Here is a 25,966-nt window from a genome sequence, read left to right as displayed (position 1 = left end):
TTTTGCTTTCAGTTTTAAATTGCTAAAACTTTTGGAACTTATGAACCTCTCATCTCAGCCTACAGAATGCTGGGATTATAGGTATGCACCACCATGCCCAGTTAAAATTATTAAGTTTCTTATACACTCTTAATGAAAGACATTTTCATTTCCTGAGTACAAAGTGGGATATAGCATGAAAAGCTAACTGAGCATATTTTCATTGCTAGAGCATATGAAAATAATAGCACACGCTCCATTTTATTATTATTTAAGTAATACTTATTATCATTTGGTGAGTGAATGACTATTGCCCATGTACATTATCATAAAACCCTGGAATTGAGTGTATATGGACAATTTGATGACTGTAACATTCACTTATGTGTTTAACAAGTCAGTTATTTGATGTTTATTATATTCTAGATCTATTCCTAGGTTGAAGATATTTACATAAATGTGTTAAAAATGTTCCTATATATGTAATAGGGAGAAATAGATTTACATAATAAAGGAACCATTACAAGTTGTGACAGTACTCTGGTTTCCTTAAAGGGCTGTATGCATTCCAACGTTCTGGGCCTTTGTTTAGAAACAGGATTTTTTTTTTGTTATTCTATATTTGGAAGAGCTGACTTGGTACATCTACTGTAATCCAAAAGAATTATATATTTTTTTTACTAGAAACTGGAATAATTCTAATTTAGACAGTCTTGCAAATCTAGCCTGTCCTTTGTCCTGAATTTTTCTTGTAGCACTTCTAAAAATAGTAATAGTTTTTCCTCTCTTCTCATCCCCTCTCCTCCCATCCCTTTCCTTCCCTCCTCCTTCCCTCCTTTCCTTCCCATTGTTCATGACTTTTGTTCTAGTCACAATGCTACATAGGTTCTCTTTTGTTGTCTCATATTCTCTTTGGAAAATGTTTTATTCAATCCATTTTGCATTTTCATACAACCAAAAACCCTAAAAATGTATTGATTTTCTAAATCCCTAGAGCCAGGATAAATTCCATTATGCAGGGGTTTACTCAGTAAGAAAAGGATTCCAGCGTTTGAAAGGGTTATCTGGGAAGACCAATCTATAAGATTTGTACTTACCCCCAGAAACGTGCTCCTGTCCGTCTGAATACGTGCTGACTGCGTAAACATTCCAAGTAACCCATTACTGACAATGTCCATAAGAACCGGGAAGCAATTCAGTCTCTTGGTATTGCATGCCAACGTAAAATTATAATTCTAAAATATAACAAGTTTATAAATGATCAAAGATTTTCATGTTTTTCTAAAGAAGTCAAAACTCAATATTTTAATTTAAGAAATTACCTTTTTTGTTTGCCTTTTCATTTTGTGGCACTGAGGATTGAAATCTGACCTCATGCACATAGCACAAACACTCTACCATTGAGCTACATTCCCAGCCCCAAGAACATGTGTTTAAAATGATGTCAAATAATGATTTTAAATCCCTGAAAACACCAGGCTAGTAAAAAAAAAAACCCTGTGTAAACAAAAGCAAACACTTGTACTAGTAAACCAAAACATATATACAGTAAAACAAAATCTGATTTACCAAGTGTCTTGCTTAAGACTAGAATCAGGTTCTGAGAATTTATTGTTTAAGAGCAAGACAGAAATTTCAGAATGTATATATTATAAAATCCTTGAGAGGAAGTCTGAATTCTTTGGACTTAAATACATATACTTTAATATAGTGTGTATTTTGCTAATACGCACTATTTCGGTTGATAGACAACCACGGACACATGAACACGCTGGCGGGATAATGCTAACGAATACAACTTATTAAGTGATAAGTTGTTTTTCATTTTTGTTTCTTAAATTGGATACTTGAGAATATTAATATCTTGTTAGCTTTCCACACCTTTGGGGGAAGTATTCAACAGAGACTAGCACACCTTCTCATTGGCAGACACTATGATGGCTCCATTGTAAGATGGGTCATCTACACCATTTCCAGCTCCAGATGCATCTACTTCCACAGCTATGTTCTGGTGCCCCACAGAACGGATAAAGTCGTCAATGCTGCCCCCTAAGGTTGTAATGTAACATTTCAAAGGTAGAAAAAGCAATGTCGGGCCATGTGGCTCAATTGCAATTAATGTCTTTATGTGATACTGTAACAAAGATTGTCAGGAATTTATTTTTGTGGTATTGAGGATTGAACTCAAGGTCTCAAGCTTGCTAGGCAAGTGCTCTCCCACTTGAGCTACATCCCCAGTCCTTTTTCTTTAGTTTGTTTTTTTTCTGATAGAGTCTTGAGCTTACTTTGCCCAGGCTGGCCTCAACCCAATTTCCATTCTCCACCTCCCCAGTACCTGGGACCACAGGTGTGTGCCACCTCACCTGGCTTTTTTTGAGATAGAGTCTTGCTACTTTTGCCTGGGCTGATCTCTAACCACAGTACTCCTAACTTGCCCCCCAAGTAGCTGAGATTACAGGTATGAGCCACCAAGCCTGACTTTGTCAGGATATTTTTTTCTACATAACATGCTTACTATTGTGAGTTAAGAATCTATTCATTTTTCAAAGTGCTTACATCATAATATATTTATTTGTTTATGATTACTCATAATGTAAAAATATATTTATTACCATACGGCTCTTAGATTTATTTTCTAGAATGAATAACTATAACCAATATGTCTTAATAACAAATAATTTGTGTTAATTAACCACTAAATTTGTTGAAATCATGTCACTACTGCTGTATCATTGATTTTTAAACTGTTTCTTGATACAGGAAGATAAGTTGGTGATATGAAGAACTGTGCGGACCCTCTCCCCAGAAAAACTACAACTCTAGAAATAACTGAAAAAATACCACCTACTTAAAATTCCTTGAAATTGTCCTAAGCATATAGAGAAAATGAAGAAATGTATGCTTAAGGAAATGTACTCAAATTTGGTAGGAACACTTCTTTGAGCGAGTCAGTAAGCACACGAAAAGACGCTGAACATCATTAGGCATTATCAACTAGAAATCAAGCCACAAGATATCACTCGATTTATAATAAAAGATTTATAATCTATGGTGATTATAAATAAGACAGGAAATAATGAATATTAGCAAAGACGTGTAGATATTGAAATCTTCATAGATTGCTAGTGTGAGCATAAAGTGATACACTCACTTTGTGAAACAGTTGAGCGGATTCTTAAAAGTTAAACATAGTCATCATATGAGCCAACAATTCCATTCACAGGAGGCTACCCCAAAGGAATGAAAATATATGTGTGCTAAAAGGCCACACATAAGCATTGATAGAAGCATTATTCATAATAACCAGTTTTGAGGGAAAAGTATTCATGTGTTGATGAATGATAAATAAAATGTGATACACCCATCCTATAGAATGTCATTCAACAATATATCCATCTTATAGAATATTATTCAACAATTTAAAAATGAAGTATTAATATGCAGATACATGCTACAACATGCATGAACTTTGAAAAGCATTATTACCTGTTTTATTGATGATTAGTAGTTGACTGAGAGGGTCATGTGGTTGTTGTCCAGGAGCAAGGAAGTACAAATGAGGGGAAAGTTCCCAAGCATAACTCTCTTGATATATTTTCACCAAGATATACTCCACAAGAAGAGGGGAAAATCCAACTGCTAGAATCAATAGCCTACGCAGAAGAAAATTGCCTTTCAGAAATGTTCTGACAAAATTATAATGTATTGAGGTCAAGAAATTATGAAAATTAATGGCCTAGTTTCTTTAATATTTTATCTCTTTCCACTTCTGAACTGAAGGAGATAAACCACAGATGTATCCTTTCATCATTTCTCTTGGTCTTTGGCTATTGGGTATTCCATATAATTTCATGGTACTATATATATACTCTTTAACTCATATCCAGATTCTGCCTATGTCTTCTGCTTCCAGTGTGATGCTCTGCCTTCCTGCTGGTTAATTCACCAACATTTTACCTTTGTTTTTCTTTTTGTTCACCCCTCTTCTCATAGTTCCTGCTTGTGACCATATGACTTCTTTAGTCTCTGGCTCAGATTTTTAATTATCTTTTAGTCTTTTTTATGTTTCTTACTTACTTTGAAACCCTTCTCCACCCCTAATTTATAATTGCATCTTTTCTTATATCTTACAAAACATGACTAGCACCCCTCCATTCTTTGTTGTCTCCAGACTTTGTTATATAGTGTTTCCAATGCAATATTACAGATTTTTCTTAAAGCATGCTAACCTCTTCATCAAAAATTTGTTTAGCAAGTATTTATTGAGGTTGAATTATGTGCTAGGCTGGTTATGTCTTTATTGCTCAATTAAAGTATAGTGCTCAGAGAAAAGTCATTGGTAGATAGGCAAGGTATCGTGGGCACCTGGGTAGCAATGGGAGGTGATATGTGTGTTGGAAGCAAGGGTGGTGTCTGTTATACACAGAGGAGGAATGAAGACTGGGCTACTTTCACTTAAGAAGGCTGCAGGAAGTCATGACATTTAGGGATGAGGCAGTAGAATAACCACATAGCATCTAAAATGGAGTATTTAACTCTGGAGTTAGTAGGTATAGGTAAGAACTTTCTCAATGGAACCCCAGCAGCACAGCAACTAAGAGATAGCATAGATAAATGGGACCTCATAAAGCTAAAAAGCTTCTGTTCATCAAAAGAAATGGTCTCTAAACTGAAGAGAACACCCACAGAGTGGGAGAAAATATTTGCCAACTACACATCAGACAAAGGACTGATAACCAGAATCTATAGGGAACTTAAAAAACTAAATTCTCCCAAAACTAATGAACCAATAAAGAAATGGGCAAGTGAACTAAACAGAACTTTCTCAAAAGAAGAAATTCAAATGGCCAAAAAACACATGAGAAAATGCTCACCATCTCTAGCAATAAAGGAAATGCAAATTAAAACCACACTAAGATTCCACCTCACCCCTGTTAGAATAGCCATCATCAGCAACACCACCAACAACAGGTGTTGGTGAGGATGCGGGGAAAAAGGAACCCTCTTACACTGTTGGTGGGAATGCAGACTAGTACAACCACTCTGGAAAAAAATTTGGAGGCTACTTAAAAAGTTAGACATCGATCTACCATTTGATCCAGCAATACCACTCTTGGGGATATACCCAAAAGACTGTGACACAGGTTACTCCAGAGGCACCTGCACACCCATGTTTATTGTGGCACTATTCACAATAGCCAAGTTATGGAAACAGCCAAGATGCCCCAGCACTGACAAATGGATTAAGAAAATGTGGTATCTATACTCAATGGAATTTTATGCAGCCATGAAGAAGGACGAAATGTTATCATTCGCTGGTAAATGGATGGAATTGGAGAATATCATTCTGAGTGAGGTTAGCCTGGCCCAAAAGACCAAAAATCGTATGTTCTCCCTCATATGTGGACATTAGATCAAGGGCAAACACAACAAGGAGATTGGACTTTGAGCACATGATAAAAGCGAGAGCACACAAGGGAGGGGTGAGGATAGGTAAGACACCTAAAAAACTAGCTAGCATTTGTTGCCCTTAACGCAGAGAAACTAAAGCAGATACCTTAAAAGCAACCGAGGCCAATAGGAAAAGGGGACCAGGAACTAGAGAAAAGGTTAGATCAAAAAGAATTAATCTAGAAGGTAACACCCACGCACAGGAAATCAATGTGAGTCAATGCCCTGCATAGCTATCCTTATCTCAACCAGCAAAAACCCTTGTCCCTTCCTGTTATTGCTTATACTCTCTCTACAACAAAATTAGAAATAAGGGCAAAATAGTTTCTGCTGGGTATTGAGGCGGTGGGGGGGAGAGGGAGGGGGCGGAGTGGGTGGCAAGGGAGGGGGTGGGGGCAAGGGGGAGAAATGAACCAAGCCTTGTATGCACATATGAATAATAAAAGAAAAAGGAAAAAAAAATAAAATGGAGTATTTACATGTCAATCTTGGCAAAGAGGATCTACATCCCATAGGTGAAGATCATCTCACACAGTGGAGAATTTGAAGGACAGGAAATATTATAGGAAAACTTGCATTTTTATAACCTTCGCTCTACAATCATGTCTGAAACATAAATTCCATAGGTAGTGTCTTAAGAGGTAACTATTAGGACCATTGACTAAACTGGCTATTATGTTTTATCTAGTTTTGAAGACACAGTTGTTTTTTGTTTTATTTTGTGCTTTCCTCTTGTTTTTGCACCTTATCTTTAATGCATTGGCTTAAAAAAATTGGAGGTCATCTAATACTTACAACGATAAAAGAGCTTTTCTTTCATGCTTTAACTTTAGCAAGCGAACCCTTGCAATTGCACAGATTTGCTGTCCCCAGAGAGCCAGTCCACCTATCGTCTTTCTCATGTCCGTAAGTGAAGAGAGAATTTGTTCCATCTCAACAAGCCTTTCTGTGTCCCCAGCTCTTTCAGATTGCACTAAAACACAAAAGAAGCAATTAATAAGATCTCACTTCAGATATGCATTACTAAGCCTACTGTAGGAGGCTCTGGCAATTAACATCTTCATTTCCCTACAAGCATTATGTGGCGTTACTGGATGCTGTGTTGAACTGGAGAAACAGATTCATGTCTTGAAAAAAGGAAGAGTAGAAAGGAGATCTTAGATAGTTTGGATACAGAGACTATATTAAGTTAGATAGATATGAAATGTCATTGCAGTGCCTGGGTGTAACGTGAAAAGTTAGTAGAGGAAACAATTATGTATTCATGTGGAGAGGCATGCTACATAATTGTAAGTGACAAATTACAAACCTGGGGGTTAACTATAAATAGTCACTACTGGAGAAATTTCAAATCTATTCATGGTGTTTAAGGCTGCACTCTTTGGCCTATTCAATATGAGCAATATGTTTCAATGTATGATACTAAAATAGACCTGTAGAGTGCTTCTCTAGCAAGCAGGACGTCCTGAGTTCAATTCCCAGTACCATAAATAAGTAAGTAAGTAAATAAATAAATAATAAACCTGATATCAGGCCTCAAAAATCACATCCATAAATGCACAGACACAAAAACACACAATGAACAAAGGCACAAAGACCTGTAACAGAATAGTGGCCAAAAGCATGCCAAGAGAATAAGTCAGGGATCTTATGCTTCTACTTAATTGTAAGAGACTCACTACTCTTATCAAGACAAGATGATAAATATTAGTGACTTTTTTTGCGGTACTAGCAATTGAACTCAGGGCTTTGTACTTGCTAAGCAAGTGCTCTACCACTTCCTCAGGCCTCCAGGTCTTTTGCTTTTAGTTTGTTTTCCAGATAGTGTCTCATATTAAGCTTTGCCAAGAGCTGATCTTGGACCACAATCCTCCTAGACCTGCCCCTTGATTTGCTAGGATTTAGGTGTGTGCCACCAGGACCAGCCCTCCTAAGATGACATAATTATAGTAACTTATAATCCACTAGTTTACTAATGATAAACTAAAGATGGCAGGAAGTAATAGAGAAGCAAAGGACAGATGGGACTAATATGATAAATTTAAACATAACCATAGCAATAACCACAGTAAAAGTAAATGGCTAAACAATGCTTATAGAAAATACATTGCAGGTGTGTTTAAAAATTCAACTCTGTACTGCTTATAAGAAATGCATTTTAATGTAGAAGTACAAGAAAGGTAAAGAAATTTAAAATGGAATAATAAACCATGAAATACAAACAATAAAATTGAGGCACTGGATTGATTCTACACAATTTGAACTTCAGGGTAAGTGCTGTTGTTGGAGATGAAAAAGAACCTTTTTCTTTATGATAATGAAGGCAGTGAAAAAAGACAAAGAAATCCTCCATGTGTATAATGCTTCATCACAGACATTCTAAGTGCACGAAGTACAACTCGCCTAACTAAAAGAGAAAAAGAGGATTACAGTTGGAGATTTCAAGATCCCTTATTTAATATCCTTCACCTGTAATTGATAGAAAATATAGGCTAAATAAATAAACCAATAAGGCTATAGAATCTTTGAACAATACTGTCATCTGACTATATCTAGTTGATATTTATGTAATTCCGCACACAACTGAAGTTCTGTAAGTATATCTATGCTGTGTGTATATAGTCTATAAACACATATATTTACATATGTATGTATAAACATTTTTCAATGGATAAAAGCTATTCACAACAATATGCCTCAGTACATTTAAAAGATTTTGAAATTACAGATTATGTTTTATGACCACACTAAAAATTTAATGTAAGTAACAATAATATCTAGGAAATCCACAAATATTTATAAATAAAGCAACACATTTTCTGTGACTATGCATGACAACATCTCATCAAATTTGGCATATCATTAAAGATATAAACATTAAAAAAGAAACAAATACAAATTGTGAATTTGAAAATTTTAGTAACTAAATAAAATTTCCTCAGAAGGCCTCAACAGATTTCAGAAGATAGAACAATTAGTGATTATCACAAGATAAATTGAGATAATTCAGTCTAAGAAACACATAGAAAAATGAACAAAGAGAATGAACAATCTAAGAGAAATATGGGACACGATGAGGCACGCTAACATAGACTACAGCAATGCAGAAACAGATGCAGGAGAGAGAGAGGACAGAAAGTGTTTGTGAAGAAACAATAGCTAAGCTGGGCTCATGCCTGCAATACCAGGTGTGAAAGGAAGCGAAGGGGAGGATTGAAGTTCAAGACCAGCTGTCCAAATAGCTTGTGAGACCCTCATCCCCACAATAAAAAGCTGGGTGTGGTGGTGTACTCCTGTCATCTCAACAACATGGGAATTGTAAATAGAAGAATAGCAGTCCAGGCTGGCTTGGACATAAATCTGAGACCCTATTCAAAAGATAACTACAACCAAAAGAACTGGGGATGTGGCTCAAGGGATAGGTTGCCTGTCTAACAAGTGCAAGGTGCTGAGTTCAAACCTTAGTATTTCCAGAAAGAAAGGAAGGGAGAGAGCGAGAGAGAGCGAGGGAGGGAGAAAAACAAAGAGAGAGAGAAACAATAGCTAAAAATTTCTGAAATTTGATGAAAAACACTAACCTACACATCCAAGAGGCCCCATATCCACTACAAGTGGGATAAATGTAAAGAGATCCATCCCTAAAGACACCCATTCAAATTGTCAAAAATGAAAGACAAAAAGAGAATCTTAACAGAGATTCTCTTCATATGCAGGGTCCCTCAGTAAGATTGAGAGCAGATTTCTTACCGGAAACCAAGGAATCCAGCAGGGAGAGGGATGGCGTAAACAGTGTGTGAAGACAGATTTAGACTAAATGTTTTGTTTGAAATTTGTTTGTTGGGAAGTTTGGGGGTCTGAGGAAACTTGCATGGAAGAAAACACGCTACTTTTAGTGACAAGGCAATATTGACAGAGGACATATCTCATGTTTACATCACCTTGAGCACAAAACCCCACATTTCATCATCCTACCTTGGGAACAGAGCCTTCTTGAACTGAGTGTTGGGAATCATTTTTCATGATACTTTTCATGCATTTTATTTACCTGACTCATCAACTGCTGATTTTCCTTCTAGTTTCAGGAACACTTCATTCAGAGTTGTCATGGAAACACCATAGGTGTCAATTCCCAGACTTGAACAGTTGTCAAGATCCTTGTAAAGATCTGAGGAAGACAAACACAGCAGTGAATCAAAACAGCAAACATCAGGAAGGAGCTGAGGACATCTTCAAATGAAAAAAAAGTGCAAGTATATGAAATTATACCCAAGGTATTTCAAAGACATTTTAAAACCCAATGAACAATTTCATTTTTCAAGTTCTACATATTATTTTCTATTTTATACTATGTGTTATAACCCAAATATTACTTTCTGTCATCAAATATTAATTTATATTCACTTATATTTTCCATCAAAATTTCATTTTAGTTTTTTTCTGATTTGCTTTCAAAATTTGGATGGTTGTGAAAGTTTGGATTTTTCAGTTCTAAGACTAATCAATTTGAAGAGTCTTTCCAAAAGAACAGCTACAATGGGGAGCCATCTATACTGTAACCAACAAGAGAAAAAACTAATTTTTTGAGAATTAGTGGAATGATACAGGATTTTCCTTGGCTCAGAAAGTATTAGTGAAAGGAAACACATGGAGTATTAGGTCATTTAAAAAAATGTTCTGTTTCTGACAAAGGAAGAAAAAACTATAATACCTGACAGAGAATAAAGAACTGAATTGTAATTTTCTTGGAAGAGTAGGGAATTATGATAGTAACTACCTCCCTCTAGCAACTTTGTATCCATTCATTCTTGATTCATCAAAAAATATTCTGACATTAGTCATTGTTTAAAAAGCAGGAACAATGTCCCTGTCTTCATGGATTTGAATTATATAGTTAATTAAATGAAGCTTAAACATAAACTTCATTCTAAATTGTAGGGTGATTATAAAAGTCCTGAGGTTTCAAACGGGATTGTCTACTTGGGCAAAAGTATAAACTAAGAACTTCTAGTCTTGACTAAAATATCATAATGTAAGATTTAAACACCTAATGAATATTATTCTCATACTTCTTTATTCTTCTTTAAACTTTTACATACTCCCTTTAAATTATAATTACTCTTAAATAGATTAATTAGGGTTCAATTAACACTTTGTTTAATGATTTCAAAGAATACTTATGTTGTCATCATGTATGTATATTTGTGCGACTTTATGGGGTTATTTATATATCTTTGATAACTGTGTGTATGGCAAAGTTAATTCTTTCAGTCACTTAACAGAGGCTCTCAGAATGTAAAGGAGCAGATTGTCTGAATGACAAACATAATTAGTAAACTTTACATATTAACCTGAAAAACCCAATATTATCACAAAGGCTGACCAACAGAAATCACAACCTAAAGAGCAGTTTAACATAATGGTTACACCAGACATTTCATCATTTGTGATTTGTGTTCATGTATAGTTGTGAACACTAGAATATTTTGCTATACACTATGATGGGAAGGAGTAAAAGAAATCTCTAAAATGTCCACATATTACAATGTGACTACTAGAACGTAATAATATTTCCTAGTGTAGATAAAATCATCTTCATTTTATGATTCTTTCAATCATGTTTTGATACCTGAACACATTGTAAACTCTCAATAAATGTTAGTTATTGAAGTTACCATTGTTATTTTATGAATATCATTTATAAATTTCATCTCATTATGTTCGTGTACATTACCTGGAAATCTATAGGTTGTTTCTAAGGGTAATGTATAGACAAGTTTTCCTTCACTTTCTGCTGATAACTTGGCATTAGGGATGTGCTGTTTAATGAATGATGTTATGTTTTCCCGAACACACATTTCATTTATCTGCAAACTATACAATAGAATGAAAATAATGATGAATTTCTATGGGACAAAGAAAACAAAATACCATGGGTGTGCAAAGATCATAACTATGCAAGGTGGGTAATATTGAAGATTATGTTCGAAGGAAGTTTAAGCTGGCTAAACAGGACTAAAGTACTGGTGTAAAAGAACAAGGGACTTTTGAAGTCATAGATGCCATTTCATTAAGATCTTAGTATGTGACAAACATTGTCGTGAGTGCTGAGTGTGCAATCTAAAAGGACAGTGTTGTTTTGCTATTTTGGAATTATTTGGTGATGGAGACAGTAATTATCACTAGTAGTAAGTGCTATGAAAGAAACACACAGAAAGCTAAAATTAGATTGCCATAGGCAATAGCAGAGGATGGGCAAGGCTTTGCTCCAATCAAACTTTTCTTACAAAAAACAAGAAGTGGGCTAGATTTGGCCATGGGTCATAATTTGTTAACCTCAGATTTAGAAGAAAATAAAGCTATTATGCAAAATTTTGCCCTAAAGTCTGTGAATTGGGCAGGAATCCTGACTAGGACTTTTGATTTTGAGAACATAGTGCATTGTTATGCAATATTTTGGGCAACATCTCATTTATGTTTCTACAACTTTTACTTGCAACCAGGAATTATTACTCTCACTTTTAAATGAGAAAAGTGAATTTCAGCCTAATTAGTTTCCAAGAAGAGCTGTCATCAAAGTGCTTTAGGAAATTAAAACAAAATGACTCATAATTGGAAGATTAACCAAGTGTACACTAAATATTATTCAAATTAACTAGAATTCAAATAGGTGAAGATGGGTTTAAGAAAACTGCCAGCCTCAGTAAATGCCCTTAACAATGGCAAATGTAGGTCAGGGCCAGACACACACAAGGAGCAATGAATATTTCATTTTAACTAGAGGGTGTTGACCCAGTAAGGGCACATGGTAAGGAAGTGGTGATAGTCTGGGTCACACCAGCATTACTTAGCTACCTGGTTAGACTCTGGTAGGTAAAATGGAACCATTGAAGGTATTTGTTGTTGTTTTTGTTTTTTGTTTTGTCTTGTCACCATTTTTGTTTCCTCTTTAAAGAATAACCAATTAATATGAAAAGTAAAAAAGCAGTTTAAATTATGGATTTGGACTTTAGAGTTGAAATGTTAAAAATATCCAAGTTCAATTCCTGTCTCTACCACTTGTGAACCTAGTATTATGGTTTGACTATGTCCCCTAAAGTTTGTGTGCTGGAAACTTAATCCCCAACTCAACAGTATTCAGAGGTGGAAGCTTTAAGAGGTAATTCACTCTTGGGTGCCCTTCTGTCCTGAAGGGATTAATACTGTTAACATGGGTGTAGTTTAGTTATTGTGGGAGTGCACTCCTATTAAAAATGGTGAATTTGTTCCCCCCCATAGGTGTGCTTTCTTGCCTTTTCTTCTTCCACCATGGAAAGATGCACAAGGAGGCCCTTGCCAGGTGTAGCCTCTCATCCTTGGACTTCCCAGTCTCTAGAACTATAAGAAATAAACTTCTGCTCTGTATGAATCACCTAGTTTCAGGAATTCTGTTATACTAGCACAGAATGGACAAAGATGCCTAAAAAGTCTTTAATTTCTTCTGTGGAGTACAAGTAACAAGAGTTCCTATATTAAAAATGGAGCATGAAAATAAAATAATATTAAGTATACCATCTCTCAATTGCTCAGTAAATAACAACTCAAATATGCTATGATCCAAAATAATGGCAATAACAAAGTAAGGAGGATAGAAAAGAAGAGAATAAGGAGGATTGAAAAGAAGAGAAGAAGAAGAAAGAGGAGGAAAAACCAGAGGAGTAGAGGAAAATAGCCTACTTACAAAATTGTATCAACATCCTGGATGAGTGACCATGAGGCTGTGAAATATTAGTGTGGCTACTTGAAAACAATCCTTAATATAAATTTCCCTTAATAAGCAATGCATTGTGGATATATTTTCTATCACATTTATCTGAACATTTGTTGCTATCTTTTATTCTCAGTGTCCAAAATCTGCCAATCAATATCTCTCATGCACACACACTAGCTATGTCTCACACAAATATTAGTCTATGCATGTATAGGCATCTGTGTATAAGAATAAAAGCTTTTCTTATGTATTGCAATAGATTGTTCTAAGTGTCATCCAGTTCTCACTCACTCCCAGTCTCCTCTAGTGGCCCTACCTTAAGTGATATCCAATCCCCCATTTCTTCTTCAGAAACAAAGAAGAGCCTGCACACTTCAGCTTCCCTTTGGAGAGAAACACTTTCCTATCTGAAAAGGAAGAAGCAAAGATGAAAGTTTGCTAAGAAGCTATTCATTCATTTTTGAGAAAAGAAAGGTAATCATCTATATGATATAATTCTAATTTGGGAGCTTCTACAATTCCAAGGACAGGGATTAGAAAGGACTCAATGAAATAGACATTTTAATCTAATATATGCAACCCTAGGCTGGTGTTTTTCTGTCTAGCTTTCAGGGAGATAAGATTATGTGGATATATTTTCTGTTATAGAGGATCATCACATTATGCATTTTAATAGATCAAACATTAAAATTATTTGACTCTTTCATTGATTTAACTCAATTTTGAGTAAAAGAATTAATCTCCTAGAATATAGACTTCACTTTCACAATAAGTGAGCTTTCTCATCTACGATCAGAAGATACAAAATTTATAAGCTACACTGAGATGGTTGAAGGTCAGATGCTTTGGACTCAGGTCCCAGCTGTCTAGATCACAAGTTCCAGCTAGATTATCAGATTAGAATAGGAAACTGTTCAGAATACGAATCCACACTTGTCAAATCTCCTATAGTTCTTTTCATGATACTTAAGGGAACCAGCAGTTACCAGCCAGGATGTCAGCCTCATCCATGAACTGGGTACTGAAGAGGATCACGTGATCTGCCTTATGCTCCTTCAGGAGGTTCCATACTCGGTGTCTGGAAAAGGGATCCAGCCCCGCAGTTGGCTCATCCAATAGGAAAATCTAGAGGAAGAAAGTATATATAATGTATTCCTCTAAAGTGAAGTTCTTCCAGAAAACAACACAGAAATCATATTATTTAGATTTAAAAGGGTATTGTGGTTAGAATTTTGCTCAGATGTTGAATACCTCCATTATAAGTATTTTATCAGACATGACCTTTGCAAATAAAATGTTTAAACTGTGACTGAAAGTTTCATTATTTGAAATTTGAATTCATCTGCAAATTTAGTCTGACTTACCTGAGGGTCTCCTAAAATGGCAATCCCAAAGGTTAGTTTTCTTTTCTGTCCACCACTTAAGTTTTGAGCAAGGACATCCTGAATGTTTTTCATTTCCAATTCCAGCAAAATTCTTTGTACCTAAACAAAAAAAAAAACAGTATGTAGGTCATACAACCAAATTTCTTTTTACTTTATCTGTTTTGATTCATAAATACAAGGCTGTAAAGTGTGGTGGTTAAAAGCAGAGATGCTAGTTTGCCTAGGTTTAAATGGCACCCATGCTATTGAGGTGTGCAATCTTGGACAAGTTCCTTGCTACCTTCAACCTCAGTTTCCACATACATAAAACCAGGAGAATGATAGCATTTATCTCATCAGTTTGCTGTGAGGAATAAATGAGGTTTTGCATTCAAAGTTAAGGATATTCTTGGCATGCTGTAAATTATATGTAAATGATAGCTCTTGTTTGAGTTCGATTTTTCTGTCTAACATTTATACAATGTCTTATACACAGATCACTTAATGGAAAGAAACTGGTGCAAATAGACTTTAATAATCTTATTTTGACTAATACATTAGTTTGAATATATTTATATACCTCTTTATCCACTTCTTGTGGTGGAATCCCTCTTATTTTAGCAAACAGCCTGAGGTTTTCTCTCACAGTAAGGAAGTCAAATTGCAGATTAGACTGTGGACACACTCCAGTGATCTTGATGAGATTTTCTAGGTCAGCTCTTTCTGAAAGTTTGTTATTGTAGATGGAGACAGAACCTATCACAGTGATCAAATGTCAAAATTAGGATGAATACATTAAATATTTCTAAATAAAAATCACAATTAAATTTTAGATATTCAATTTTATCTTTAAGGTTTATACCAGGCATTATGAATGAACATCCCTTTCAGTTGTATATTAAATAGTATTTTGGAAAAAGTTCCCACCTACAGCTTTTCCCATGAAATGGAGTCTACTATGCACTGCTCACAGTCAGGCTTGGCTATGTGCCCAAAGGGACCTTAGCAAGTGTGATACACGTGGAGGCTAATGAAGAGCTTCTGCACTGTGATTGGTCCTCTTACTGCTGAGCTCCAGAAGACCACTGGGTAAGGAATTCCAGGCCAGCCTCTTGGGAAATCAAAGTCTGTGTGGGAACAGAGGTGCAGCTATCTGAACTGGAGCCTCAAATAAGTGAGTGAGACCATGTGAAATCACCCAGTCCAAGTGACAGGCCCATTCCAGAATAGAGAAAAACAAACAAACAAACAAACAAACTTGCCAAGCCTCAGATTCATGAGAAAAAATAAAACTTTTAAGTCATTAAGTTTGGGCATGTTTGTCATGCAGCAAAAGCTGGCAATGAAAGTCAGAATGCTGTGTGACAGGAGGCAGAAATCAGGAGAATTGCAGTTCAAAACCATTCCAGGAAAATAGTTTGAGACCTTACCTTGAAAAAAACTTATCACAAAAAAGAGGTGGTGGCATGGCTCAAGGTGTAGGCCTTGAGTTCAAAAAGCAGTACCACAGAAAAGAAAAGAAGAAGAAAGAATGCCACATGGTAAGTAATGTCTCTGAATATAATTATCATGCCATACTCTTATTCTCTATGTACCAGTTAAATGTTACCTGCTTTCAAAGAATACTACTAGAAATGTCCATGTTTTCCATTGGTATATGTTTTGTGATTAATAAGCAGAAGAATTTTATATTAGCATCTGATATATTTGGGAAAAAGAACTCTTACCTTGGGTGGGAACAGATAGCCCACTAAGAATATTTAACAGTGTTGACTTTCCAGCTCCACTGTGACCAAGTATGGCAGTGATCTGGCCTTCATATATGTCCAATGTTAGATCTGGGAGGAGAAAATAAAGAGAAGAAGATAAGAAAAAAAAAAAAAAGGAAAAGAGGCGGGAGGAAGGAAGGAAAGCAAAACCACAAAACTCTATTATGGAGTGAATGAATTGTTATTTTATTTCTTTGAATAGGTTTTTTTTTTAGGTTTTTCTTGGTTGTTACAGTCAAAATAAAACTTAACCAAGTACCCTTTATAAACTTATTTTTCAAAACATCCTTTCTAGAATATTTTAATTACTAGTTTTAAATGGTTGAAATATGTCTTATATTCCTAAGTTCATTGATATATGATAGGTGGATGTCAATATTTGTTGAATGGAAGACTAGATCAACAATAAATTATTATATGGCTAAAACTTTGAAGTAAAGACCTCCATTTTTGCAGAAAACATAATATATCAACCAATAGCTTTTGGATTACAGAAGAATATTTTGAGTTTGCAGGAAAAGGCCCAGAAGTATTCTTAAGGTACTTCAGTATGACACAGCATAGATTTTAAATACAACTAACTACAAACACTCACTTTTTCTAACTTTTATAAAGTAGAAATGAAGTGTTGGAAGGGGAAAATTATCATCTGACTCAAGTCACTTTAAATATGAGATGGCAGCACTAACTGTTCATCAAAGGCAAAACAAGTTGAGTTTAAGCCAGAAAATCAACATTAACATGTTAATTAGTTTTTACCTTTCAAAGCTTCTATTTTATCAGGCTTTCCTTTATATTCTTTGGTAACATTTCTGATTCTGAAAAAAAACAAGAAAAGCTACTTGAAGGTAACTGTTATCTTCAGTGTGTAATTCTAATTTTGTTGGCAGAATTGGATGAGCTTATTTTCAGGGTACAGGAGGTATTAGGGCTCCATCTTAAGCAGTCATGTTGTATGAGGGAATCATCTAGAGTACTGCCTCTCAGACCTGGTTTCACATTAGTGTCACCTGAGTTTTAAAACCTTGTGCATGGGTCCCATCAGCATAAGTTCTGAATCCATAGATTGGGGTGTGACCTAACACTAGTATAAGAGAACAGACCATCTCTGAATGGTCCTAGCTAAGGAAGCCAGTCCAAGAGACAACAGGGCCATCCAGTGCTAAAAGGATCTTTGTGAATGCCTGGTACACATGGGAGATAGTTTTGGTTACCCTGATTCAAGGTCTCCAGAGGCAGAGTGAGAAAGAGAGGCAGAGACTACCTATGATGGAATGACAGGTGCTGTGTGCTATAAGAGCTGGAATCCTACTCATACTATCCATGTGGTTTTATTCTAGGCAATAGAATCCATAAACTAAATCAAATTTGTTTACTATTTTGTCATTGAATAATTCATATTTCTCTCATATAAAACTATTTGATTAAGCTGCTTTCCCATTTCTAATTTTTTCCTATTTTGTTATTCCACAGTATTTTTAGTTGGGTGAGGTACTGAAGAGATCAATTAGAGGTAAGAAACCCACAAACACACCAAATAAAGCAATTGTTTTGTTCTGAGCCACTTGGCTGGAGGCTAAACAGCCTAGGTTGTGGGACAAATAAAAGTATAGGGTATAAATGTGGAACACAGTAAGATGAGAAAGGAAATGGTCTAGAAGCTCACAGTTTGAGTAACCTGAGACTGTTCCCAGAGGACTGACACATGTTGACTTTGATGGAGGAGTAAGAGCTGAGAAGTCAGGACCTTGAGGACATTCTTCCTATTTTCTTATTTGGAAAGAAAAGTTACCAGCCCCAGACAAAATGGCTATTTTTCTGTCACACAGATTGAGGTTATGCATGACTCTAAGGGGCACATCTTCATTCCCACTGTGTCTCTCTCTAGGTCTTCTTTTCCTTCTTCCTCCCTACTCGATCATCATCTTCTTTTATGAGGCAATAAATACAAGAGGAAAGAGAAGTTAAAAATTGGGAGGAAAATGGAAAGTTAATAAGTAAAATGGGAATAAAGTGTGAATGAATGTTTCTAATCAAAGAAAAGAGGCTAAGTAAGGATGAAGAAAGAACAGAGAAGAGACTGAGAATCTAGGCAAAAGTTTGCTGAATCATCTTTGTGAGTGAATGCTTAAGTTTTTATTTTCTATAAATGTCAATAAGACTGCAAGGGGTTGGTAAAGGAATTTTTCTTTACCCTTGATGTGGGAAGTGATGGACATGGGATGGTGAAGCCAGATGTAACTGTTCACAAAGTCCAAAGAAAACTCTGTTTGCCTCACATGCTAGTTCTAGCTCCCCAGCTTTGGCCTGGTGTCCGTTCACATCCTTGTTACCTTATGGCTTCTTTCCCATGGAATTCTGGAGACATTGGTTCAAAAGAATCACTCTGTGAAGGACTGGAATCTACCTCATCTTCAAATGCCTCATGATCAGGTTTTTGTTCTCGTGACCAAAATGAGGACTTGAGGAAAAACAAAGGTGAATACCGACGTCCATGATCATCTATTGGACCAGAGACAAGTCAAAATTGGGTCATTTACCACTTTTACAGAGAGGGAGTCACACTAATGCAGTCTGGCAATGAAACTTCTCTTTGCTAAATAAAATAATGACTGAAACAAGATAAATTTGTTGACATGCACAGCTTTACAAAGAAAAAAACTCACCAAGATATCTCTATCTTACTTCCATAGTAAGCAATGAAATTATGCCTGAAATATTTTTTTAGAAGGAATTTCAACGAATTCTCGGAATTTTCTTAACCTTGAGAAAGTCAGCTATTGGGATAAAAGTGCAAGATATGCCAGGCCTGCTGAGTTCTTTATAGGAAGAAGACATTGAGAAATAACTGTTGTATGTATAAAACAACTATTTCAAGACAAGACAGAATAGATCTTAAGAAAAATGAATGAAACACTTGTGAGAAGGAGGGATATGGGACAAAAGAATTTATTCAAATTTAACATAAAGTTGAGCTTTTACAAAGAGACTTTAGATTTCTTATCTCTAAATAATAACTTTCTGTCTGAAGCAAAGTTGTGATACATTTTAAGAACACATATTAGTGGAAGTTAATCTGTAGTGCACTTGTGTTTTATTGTTATTTCTGCTTCCCCAGGTTAGGAAACATTATAAAATAGAAGAATCCTATTTTTTCCTAATATTCTGCAACTGACCTCCACTGTTAAGCTGATAGACTTTCACACTTGCGTGTACTTTTCACACATGTAGTCCTTCATTGATGCAATAAATACATACTGAGAGCTCTCTGTATACCTGGCATATGGTAGATTTTCAGTTAGAACCTATCTCCTGGATTGACTTGTACATGATTCTGTCATTTTGCCCAGTTAATTTTTTTCTGTCATTCATATTTATTATCCTTAAAAGAATTTCCTTCTCCTTCCTCCTCCTCCTCCTCCTCCTCTCCATCTCTTTGTCTTCTCTCTCTCTCTCTCTCTCGCTGTCATTTTGAGATAGGGTCTTAGAACTTGTGATCCTCCTGCCTCAGTCTCCTAAATGCATGTGTGCCACCATTCCTGGCACCTTCAAAAAGAATTTTGAACAAAGCCACCTCTGGTCTTAAATTCAGCATTTGTGGGTGGGTTATTATTAGGAAGAAAATCAAACAATTTAGTCATTTTGGATTAAATAAAATTTCTAGTATATTGACATAAAATTGCTTTGAAACAAAGAAAAGTGCATGTGAAAAATATATTTGTGACTACAGCAAAATATTGAGTAAGAAAAATAACACAGGGGTCAGACAAGGGCAGGGCATGGTGGCACGCATCTGTACTTTCAGCAATCAGGAAGCAGAGGCAGGAGGATTATAAATTCCAGGCCAGCCTGGGCTATGCAGGAAGACCTCATCTCACAAAGCCAAATCAAACCAGCCATCAACCAAAAAAAAGGAGGGAAAGGGAAATACACCAACATTTCGACCACAAGTACCTACTGAGTCCCTAGTGTGTCAGACCACATCTTGGGTGGTGTCTGTAGACAAAATAGATTCCCTTCTGTGGAACTCATTTTCCTACAAATAGCAAGGTTACAAAATAAAAATTTATGATATGTCAACTTTTGAGTTGTGAAACCCTGGGGGGATTTTAAAAAAAAATAGATAGCCAGCTCCAATCACTGATAAATCATACCCAAAATTCTCTAGGATGAGCTAGGCGTCTTATTTTTTAAATTTCCTTGTGTTCTGAGCAGGTCTCAGAACTGCTGAGCTAACTAAGTAGTTATACAAAGGTTGCTGTTTTTATTCTTACCATACCCACTTAGGAACAATCTTTCTAAACTTCTCTTTAAAAAAGAAATGCACCATTTCTTAGAGGAAAGTGAAGTTCAAATAATGATTACAGATGCAATGCACAAAAATTAAGGCTTCAATTCTTAACAGCCAAGTGAAACAAAATGAAAGAAATGAACCAATTTGGCTTGAGGCATGGACTTTGCTCCTCTCCTTCCTGTTGATACACAACGTAGTTCTTAAAATATAAATAATGCACATATTAGGGAATTTTTTTAAGAAATAAGATTATTAAAATAATATACTACTTAATCATACTACTACTCACTTGGCAAAATCTTTAAAAGGTACATCATCAAAGCCAGATAGAGGAAAGTATCAAATGCCAACATGAAATTTGTTGCTATAATTAGATTTGAGCCGTCTGATGGTTCAAGAAGTGCATTAGAATTTATATCATAATCCAAGTGTAAAAGCTGAAAATTAAGAAATTAAGGGAAATTAGAATTATGATAAAATTTAAACAACTAGGCTGAGCATAGGAATAGATAGCTAGTTAGTGACTCACACTGGGAACAGAGAGCTAGGTAAGAAGTTTTTTACTTTACTGGATGTTACAGACTTGTGAGCAACTGTAATGCAATTTAATAATTGCTGTGATAAAAATATGTCCTAAATGAAATTGGAACATTAGAAGGAGGTAGGAAAACATGGCAAAAGATGGAATTTGAACACAAACTGCGATTTTTACCCAGTCAAAAAAAGAAGCAGTACTCATTGAATATGGTTACACAAAGGGGAGGTTTCTCTCTGTGAAAAAAGCAGTTGTTTTTAAAGAAAACCAGGAAAAGTGGGCTGTTTTATAATGTTCAAGTTAGTGAATGCTTTATAGTTAACAATCCCTTTGTTGAGCACAAAATACCAGCTATTTAATGATTTGGCACTACCATTTCATTGGAAGGAAGGCAAGGTGAGTTTGAGAAGAATCAAATAAGCAGAAAACATGTTTTATAAAAAGAAACACAATCTATCAATAAATTAATATGTTTTTAAAGTGGTTTTAAATATAATGTTATTTTGTGGTATTGACAGTTATATGTACTCTTCAATTACCAAATCAAAATCTGAGCAAAAGCTGATCTCACACAAATGGAAAGTAGAAGAGTGGCTACCAGTGGCTGGGGGGGGGAGGGGGGAACAGGGCAAAAAGGGATAGAGAGAGATTGATCGATGGGTGCAAAGTTACAGTTAAAGAGAAGGAATAAATTCTCATGTAGGGGTGAGGATAGTTAACAATACTGTATTTGCAGTATCAAGTCTGTATTTAATGGCCTAGCAAAATACTTTACATTGTCTCTAAAGAATTGTGCATGCATCGTCCAGTTTCCATTTTTAAATGGATTATTTTCCTGACTAGATGCTTTACAAAACTTTTAAAAGTTTACCTATGCAAACTCAGAGAGTCTATGCAGGGTTTAAAATTTTACAACACTGAACACGAAAATGATTTCATACTACTGACTCTAGAGAAGATGTTATTAATAAATTATTAGCTGGTTTCTCACCTGGGCCATTCCAAGCATGAAGGCGAAGGGGCTAAGAAAACTTAGAATCCACTCCAAGGACACAGGTAGGTATCTGTACAATGCCATGAACCCCAGACTCCCCCAGAAGACAGTGAGAAGAAACACCAGCAGACCAGTGAGGAAAGACTTCTTTACCAAAACACTCATTAAGAAAACCAAAGCAATCTAAAATGAGAGAAGATTCAGGAGGTTTATGACTCTCCAAGAATTGTTTGCAGCATAGTAGCAGAAGGGATTTAACATACAAAATTATACTGTTATTTTGTATGGATACATTAAACTATGTCTTATAATTTGTACTAAAAATTGCCATTACAAAATACTTCATGTCAACCTGTATCTGTCTATGGATTTTTGCATGCAAGCAGATCAGATAGAAAACTCTACCAGATAACTGGAAAACAAGCCAACACTTGATTTTGTGGTACTGGAGATACAACCCAAGGCCTTGCATGTGTTAGGCAAGAACTCTACCTCTTAAGCCCCAGTCTAACCCCTTTGCTTTTGGATTTTGTATCTGAGACAGGGTCTTGGTAACTTTGCCCGGGTCTGCCTTGATGTCTTCATTCTCCTGTCTCTACCTCCTGAGTAGCTGAGATTATAGGTGAGCATTATTACATGGGGCTCCCAACACTTGATTCTTAGGGTAAGAGATGAATGGGAGAAGGTTAATTAATTAACTCACCAAGGACAATCCATAAAGGAGAAAGAGGATGAAGACCACCATGAAGTTGGTCAGAACGAAAAACTTGACAGATTCTACAACAAGTGCCAAGAAAAGGGCCATGATGAAGATGAAACCAGCATAGAGAATCCCCCAGGAGAGCCTGATGTAGAAAAAGGTGCTATTTTTAGTATTTCTTGCTCAACTGGCAGGGAGGACCTGCAATCAATTTGAACATAATTGCTACTTGTCCATCCACTCATTCACTCATCCATGTTCTCATTCACCAGATACTTATTGACTGTTCCAGGAGATATGTAAATATAAGGTAAAAATTCAGGACAGAATTTGTGAGAAATTAGTAATATTATTTTCCCTATGATGGATCACAGAAACACATATACACGTGCATGTGCACACACGTATACATCATAATGAAGAAAAGGAATAATTAAGTTACCAGAGCTATGGATTTGGGTGGAAATATTTCATGTGATGTAGTCTTACCTTGTGACCTTGGGAAAACTCTGTAAGCACTCTATTCTCTATTCCTGTGCATAGGAATTACTGTAGGTGAGGAATCAGTGGGGTGAGATTGCATAGGGCACTGTCTTACTTAGTTTATGGTAGCCCCTCACTGAACCTCTGATCCTTTTCTCTGGAGGATCTTAGGTTAAGAAGCATCAACCACTTTTCTTTCTTCATTCATTTCTTTATCTGTTTTACAATATTTTTAAAGGTATGGAAGAATAATGATAATTTTAAAAATCAAAAACAAAACAGCTACAAACAAAAGAATAGCTACTACATATAGTAGTTACGATGCTTTGGACAATGTTTTAAGAACTTAGCAAATACTGAATAATCCAATTTTCTCCAGAGTTCTATGCAGAAATACCATTTCTTTATTTTTCTTATTTTCTTTACAGACAGCTTAGTGAACAAAGATGTTAAGTTACCATGTCCAGATGTTTGGCTATAAAATCTCTAGTTCCTCTGATATTAATTCAATAAGGCAGTCAATACTGATTTATAGGATTTTAGTGCTGGAAGGAAGTCTAAGTCCTAACTTGCCACATACACAATCCACCTGGCTCCCTCTTTGGTATTTTACTTCCTTCCTCCTGTAAACATCATTTGCAGTCAATTATTCACATGTTCTCACATAGAACCTTGTCCATTCCTGAAATTATTCAACCTCTGATTTTAAGAGAAAACTATCTAGCCCCCGTGTGCAACCCTATCCCACCAGCTCATTGACTCAGACACACTCCTCATGTTCTCCAGTCTCAGAGGAGCTAGTGACCCTTGACCTCTCTATCCCATTTAGTCCTGTCCTAGCTGGAATTTCGGCTGGCAGAGACACCACTGTTTGCCTTTTCTACCACTCCCTTACCAGTAGATTCACTGGCCCCATAAGCCCTGCTTCACAAGCACCCAGCAAACCTAACCCCAACGTTCTTTCTTCACTCAGAGAACCACAGCAACACCTGGGCTCAGGTAAATGTCATACCAAGGATGATTTATTCCATTCATAGGGAAAATGGGGAAAAGTGAGAAAATCATTAGGCTTTCATAAAGATCCTAAGCTTCTTCAGTCATTGATTTTTGCTATGTTTGACTCACCAGAATGCTGAATCTTGTAGACCCATCATTGTCATCAAACCCTTCATCTTTTTCCTCTCTCTTGTTACGTTGATAGACGCATAGTAAGTGAATGGGGAAAAGGAAATAATGCAGAAGAAAATGAAGAAATCGGTTATAATTCCTCCTTGACTAATGAAGGGATATGTCTTCATGTGTCTCCCAGTAACTGACATTAGTTCTTCCATCACTGTGTTATTTGTTGTGGTCTGAAGAAACATTGATAAGCACAATTTGCATATTAATGGATGACATGCTCTGGATTCTTTGTTGTTGCTGTTATTGTTGTTTAAATCATTCTTTTCCTAATGAATAATGGACCCGTCAGGATCTGACATCAGCCTAACCCATGTCTATGTCCTGACACTGGCACACCTGAATTGCGGAATCGGGCATTCAAGGCTGTCCACAGTTCTTGGGGTTTAGTATGTCTCTCATTACTTTCCCACCTAACGTCACTTTAAAATTTGTTTGAAATACCTTTTCTGAACATATATATTCAGCAAACCCCTAAGCTCAAATTTTAAGTTAAACTGTAATTTCAATTAGGAATTCTTCTATGGCGTTATAGGCTGAGAAGATAGTGCTCATTTACTTACAAGGGCTTTCTGTATATCCCCATAACAGCCTACTTCTGTTGCAATAATTTTCTTATTATCCACCTGGCTTCTTGACAAGGTGGAGTTCAAGGAGGAGACGACTTTAGAAAACTTTGTCATAAAGGTATGAATAAGAGCCAGGCACTGGTGGTTCATGCATGCACCCTTGCTACTTGGGAGGCTGAGAACAAGAGGACCACAGTTTGAGGTCAGCCCAGGGAAAAAGTATGCAAGACCCCATCTCAACCAATAGGTGGGTGTGATGGTGGTACATGTGCCTGCCATCCCAGCTATATTGAGAAGCATAAATAGGAGGATTGTGATCCAGGCTAGACTGGGAAAAATGTGAGACTCCATCTCCAAAGTAATCAGAGCAAAAAGGGCTGGATGCATGGCTCAAGCAGTAGAGTGCCTGCCTAGCAAGCATGAAGCCCTGAATTTAAACTCAGTATCATTAAAAAAATCAAATGTGCATGTGAACTAAACAGAACTTTCTCAAAAGAAGAAATTCAAATGGCCAGAAAACACATGAAAAAATGCTCACCATCTCTAGCAATAAAGGAAATGCAAATTAAAACCACACTAAGATTCCACCTCACCCCTGTTAGAATAGCCATCATCAGCAATACCACCAACAACAGGTGTTGGCGAGGATGCGGGGAAAAAGGAACCCTCTTACACTGTTGGTGGGAATGTAGACTAGTACAACCACTCTGGAAAAAAATTTGGAGGCTACTTAAAAAGCTGGACATCGATCTACCATTTGATCCAGCAATACCACTCTTGGGGATATACCCAAAAGACTGTTACTCCAGAGGCACCTGCACATCCATGTTTATTGCGGCACTATTTACAATAGCCAAGTTATGGAAACAGCCAAGATGCCCCAGCACTGACAAATGGATTAA

At 36.2% G+C, this 25,966-nt stretch overlaps 1 protein-coding gene across 1 annotated transcript in view; it reads right to left on the bottom strand.

The window, feature by feature from the left end:
• The window catches only part of LOC109700500 (ABC-type organic anion transporter ABCA8), a 69,267-nt gene that overhangs the window by 26,023 nt on the left and 17,278 nt on the right, over window positions 1-25,966 (bottom strand). The window contains exons 6-22 of the mRNA XM_020185700.2: window positions 24,442-24,668; window positions 22,837-22,978; window positions 22,131-22,316; window positions 20,894-21,041; window positions 18,644-18,812; window positions 17,070-17,128; window positions 16,269-16,379; window positions 15,122-15,297; window positions 14,542-14,661; window positions 14,164-14,302; window positions 13,494-13,584; window positions 11,162-11,301; window positions 9,476-9,595; window positions 6,226-6,403; window positions 3,466-3,632; window positions 1,895-2,028; window positions 1,077-1,214 (exon numbers count right to left, since the gene is read on the bottom strand). Of these exons, the coding sequence (XP_020041289.2) occupies window positions 1,077-1,214; window positions 1,895-2,028; window positions 3,466-3,632; window positions 6,226-6,403; window positions 9,476-9,595; window positions 11,162-11,301; window positions 13,494-13,584; window positions 14,164-14,302; window positions 14,542-14,661; window positions 15,122-15,297; window positions 16,269-16,379; window positions 17,070-17,128; window positions 18,644-18,812; window positions 20,894-21,041; window positions 22,131-22,316; window positions 22,837-22,978; window positions 24,442-24,668 (2,445 nt within the window). The remainder of the gene's footprint in view (window positions 1-1,076; window positions 1,215-1,894; window positions 2,029-3,465; window positions 3,633-6,225; window positions 6,404-9,475; window positions 9,596-11,161; window positions 11,302-13,493; window positions 13,585-14,163; window positions 14,303-14,541; window positions 14,662-15,121; window positions 15,298-16,268; window positions 16,380-17,069; window positions 17,129-18,643; window positions 18,813-20,893; window positions 21,042-22,130; window positions 22,317-22,836; window positions 22,979-24,441; window positions 24,669-25,966) is intronic.

Source organism: Castor canadensis, chromosome 11 (genome assembly GCF_047511655.1).
Source record: "Castor canadensis chromosome 11, mCasCan1.hap1v2, whole genome shotgun sequence".
Classification (NCBI taxonomy): domain Eukaryota; kingdom Metazoa; phylum Chordata; class Mammalia; order Rodentia; family Castoridae; genus Castor; species Castor canadensis.
This window is presented reverse-complemented; position numbering and strand designations above follow the sequence as displayed.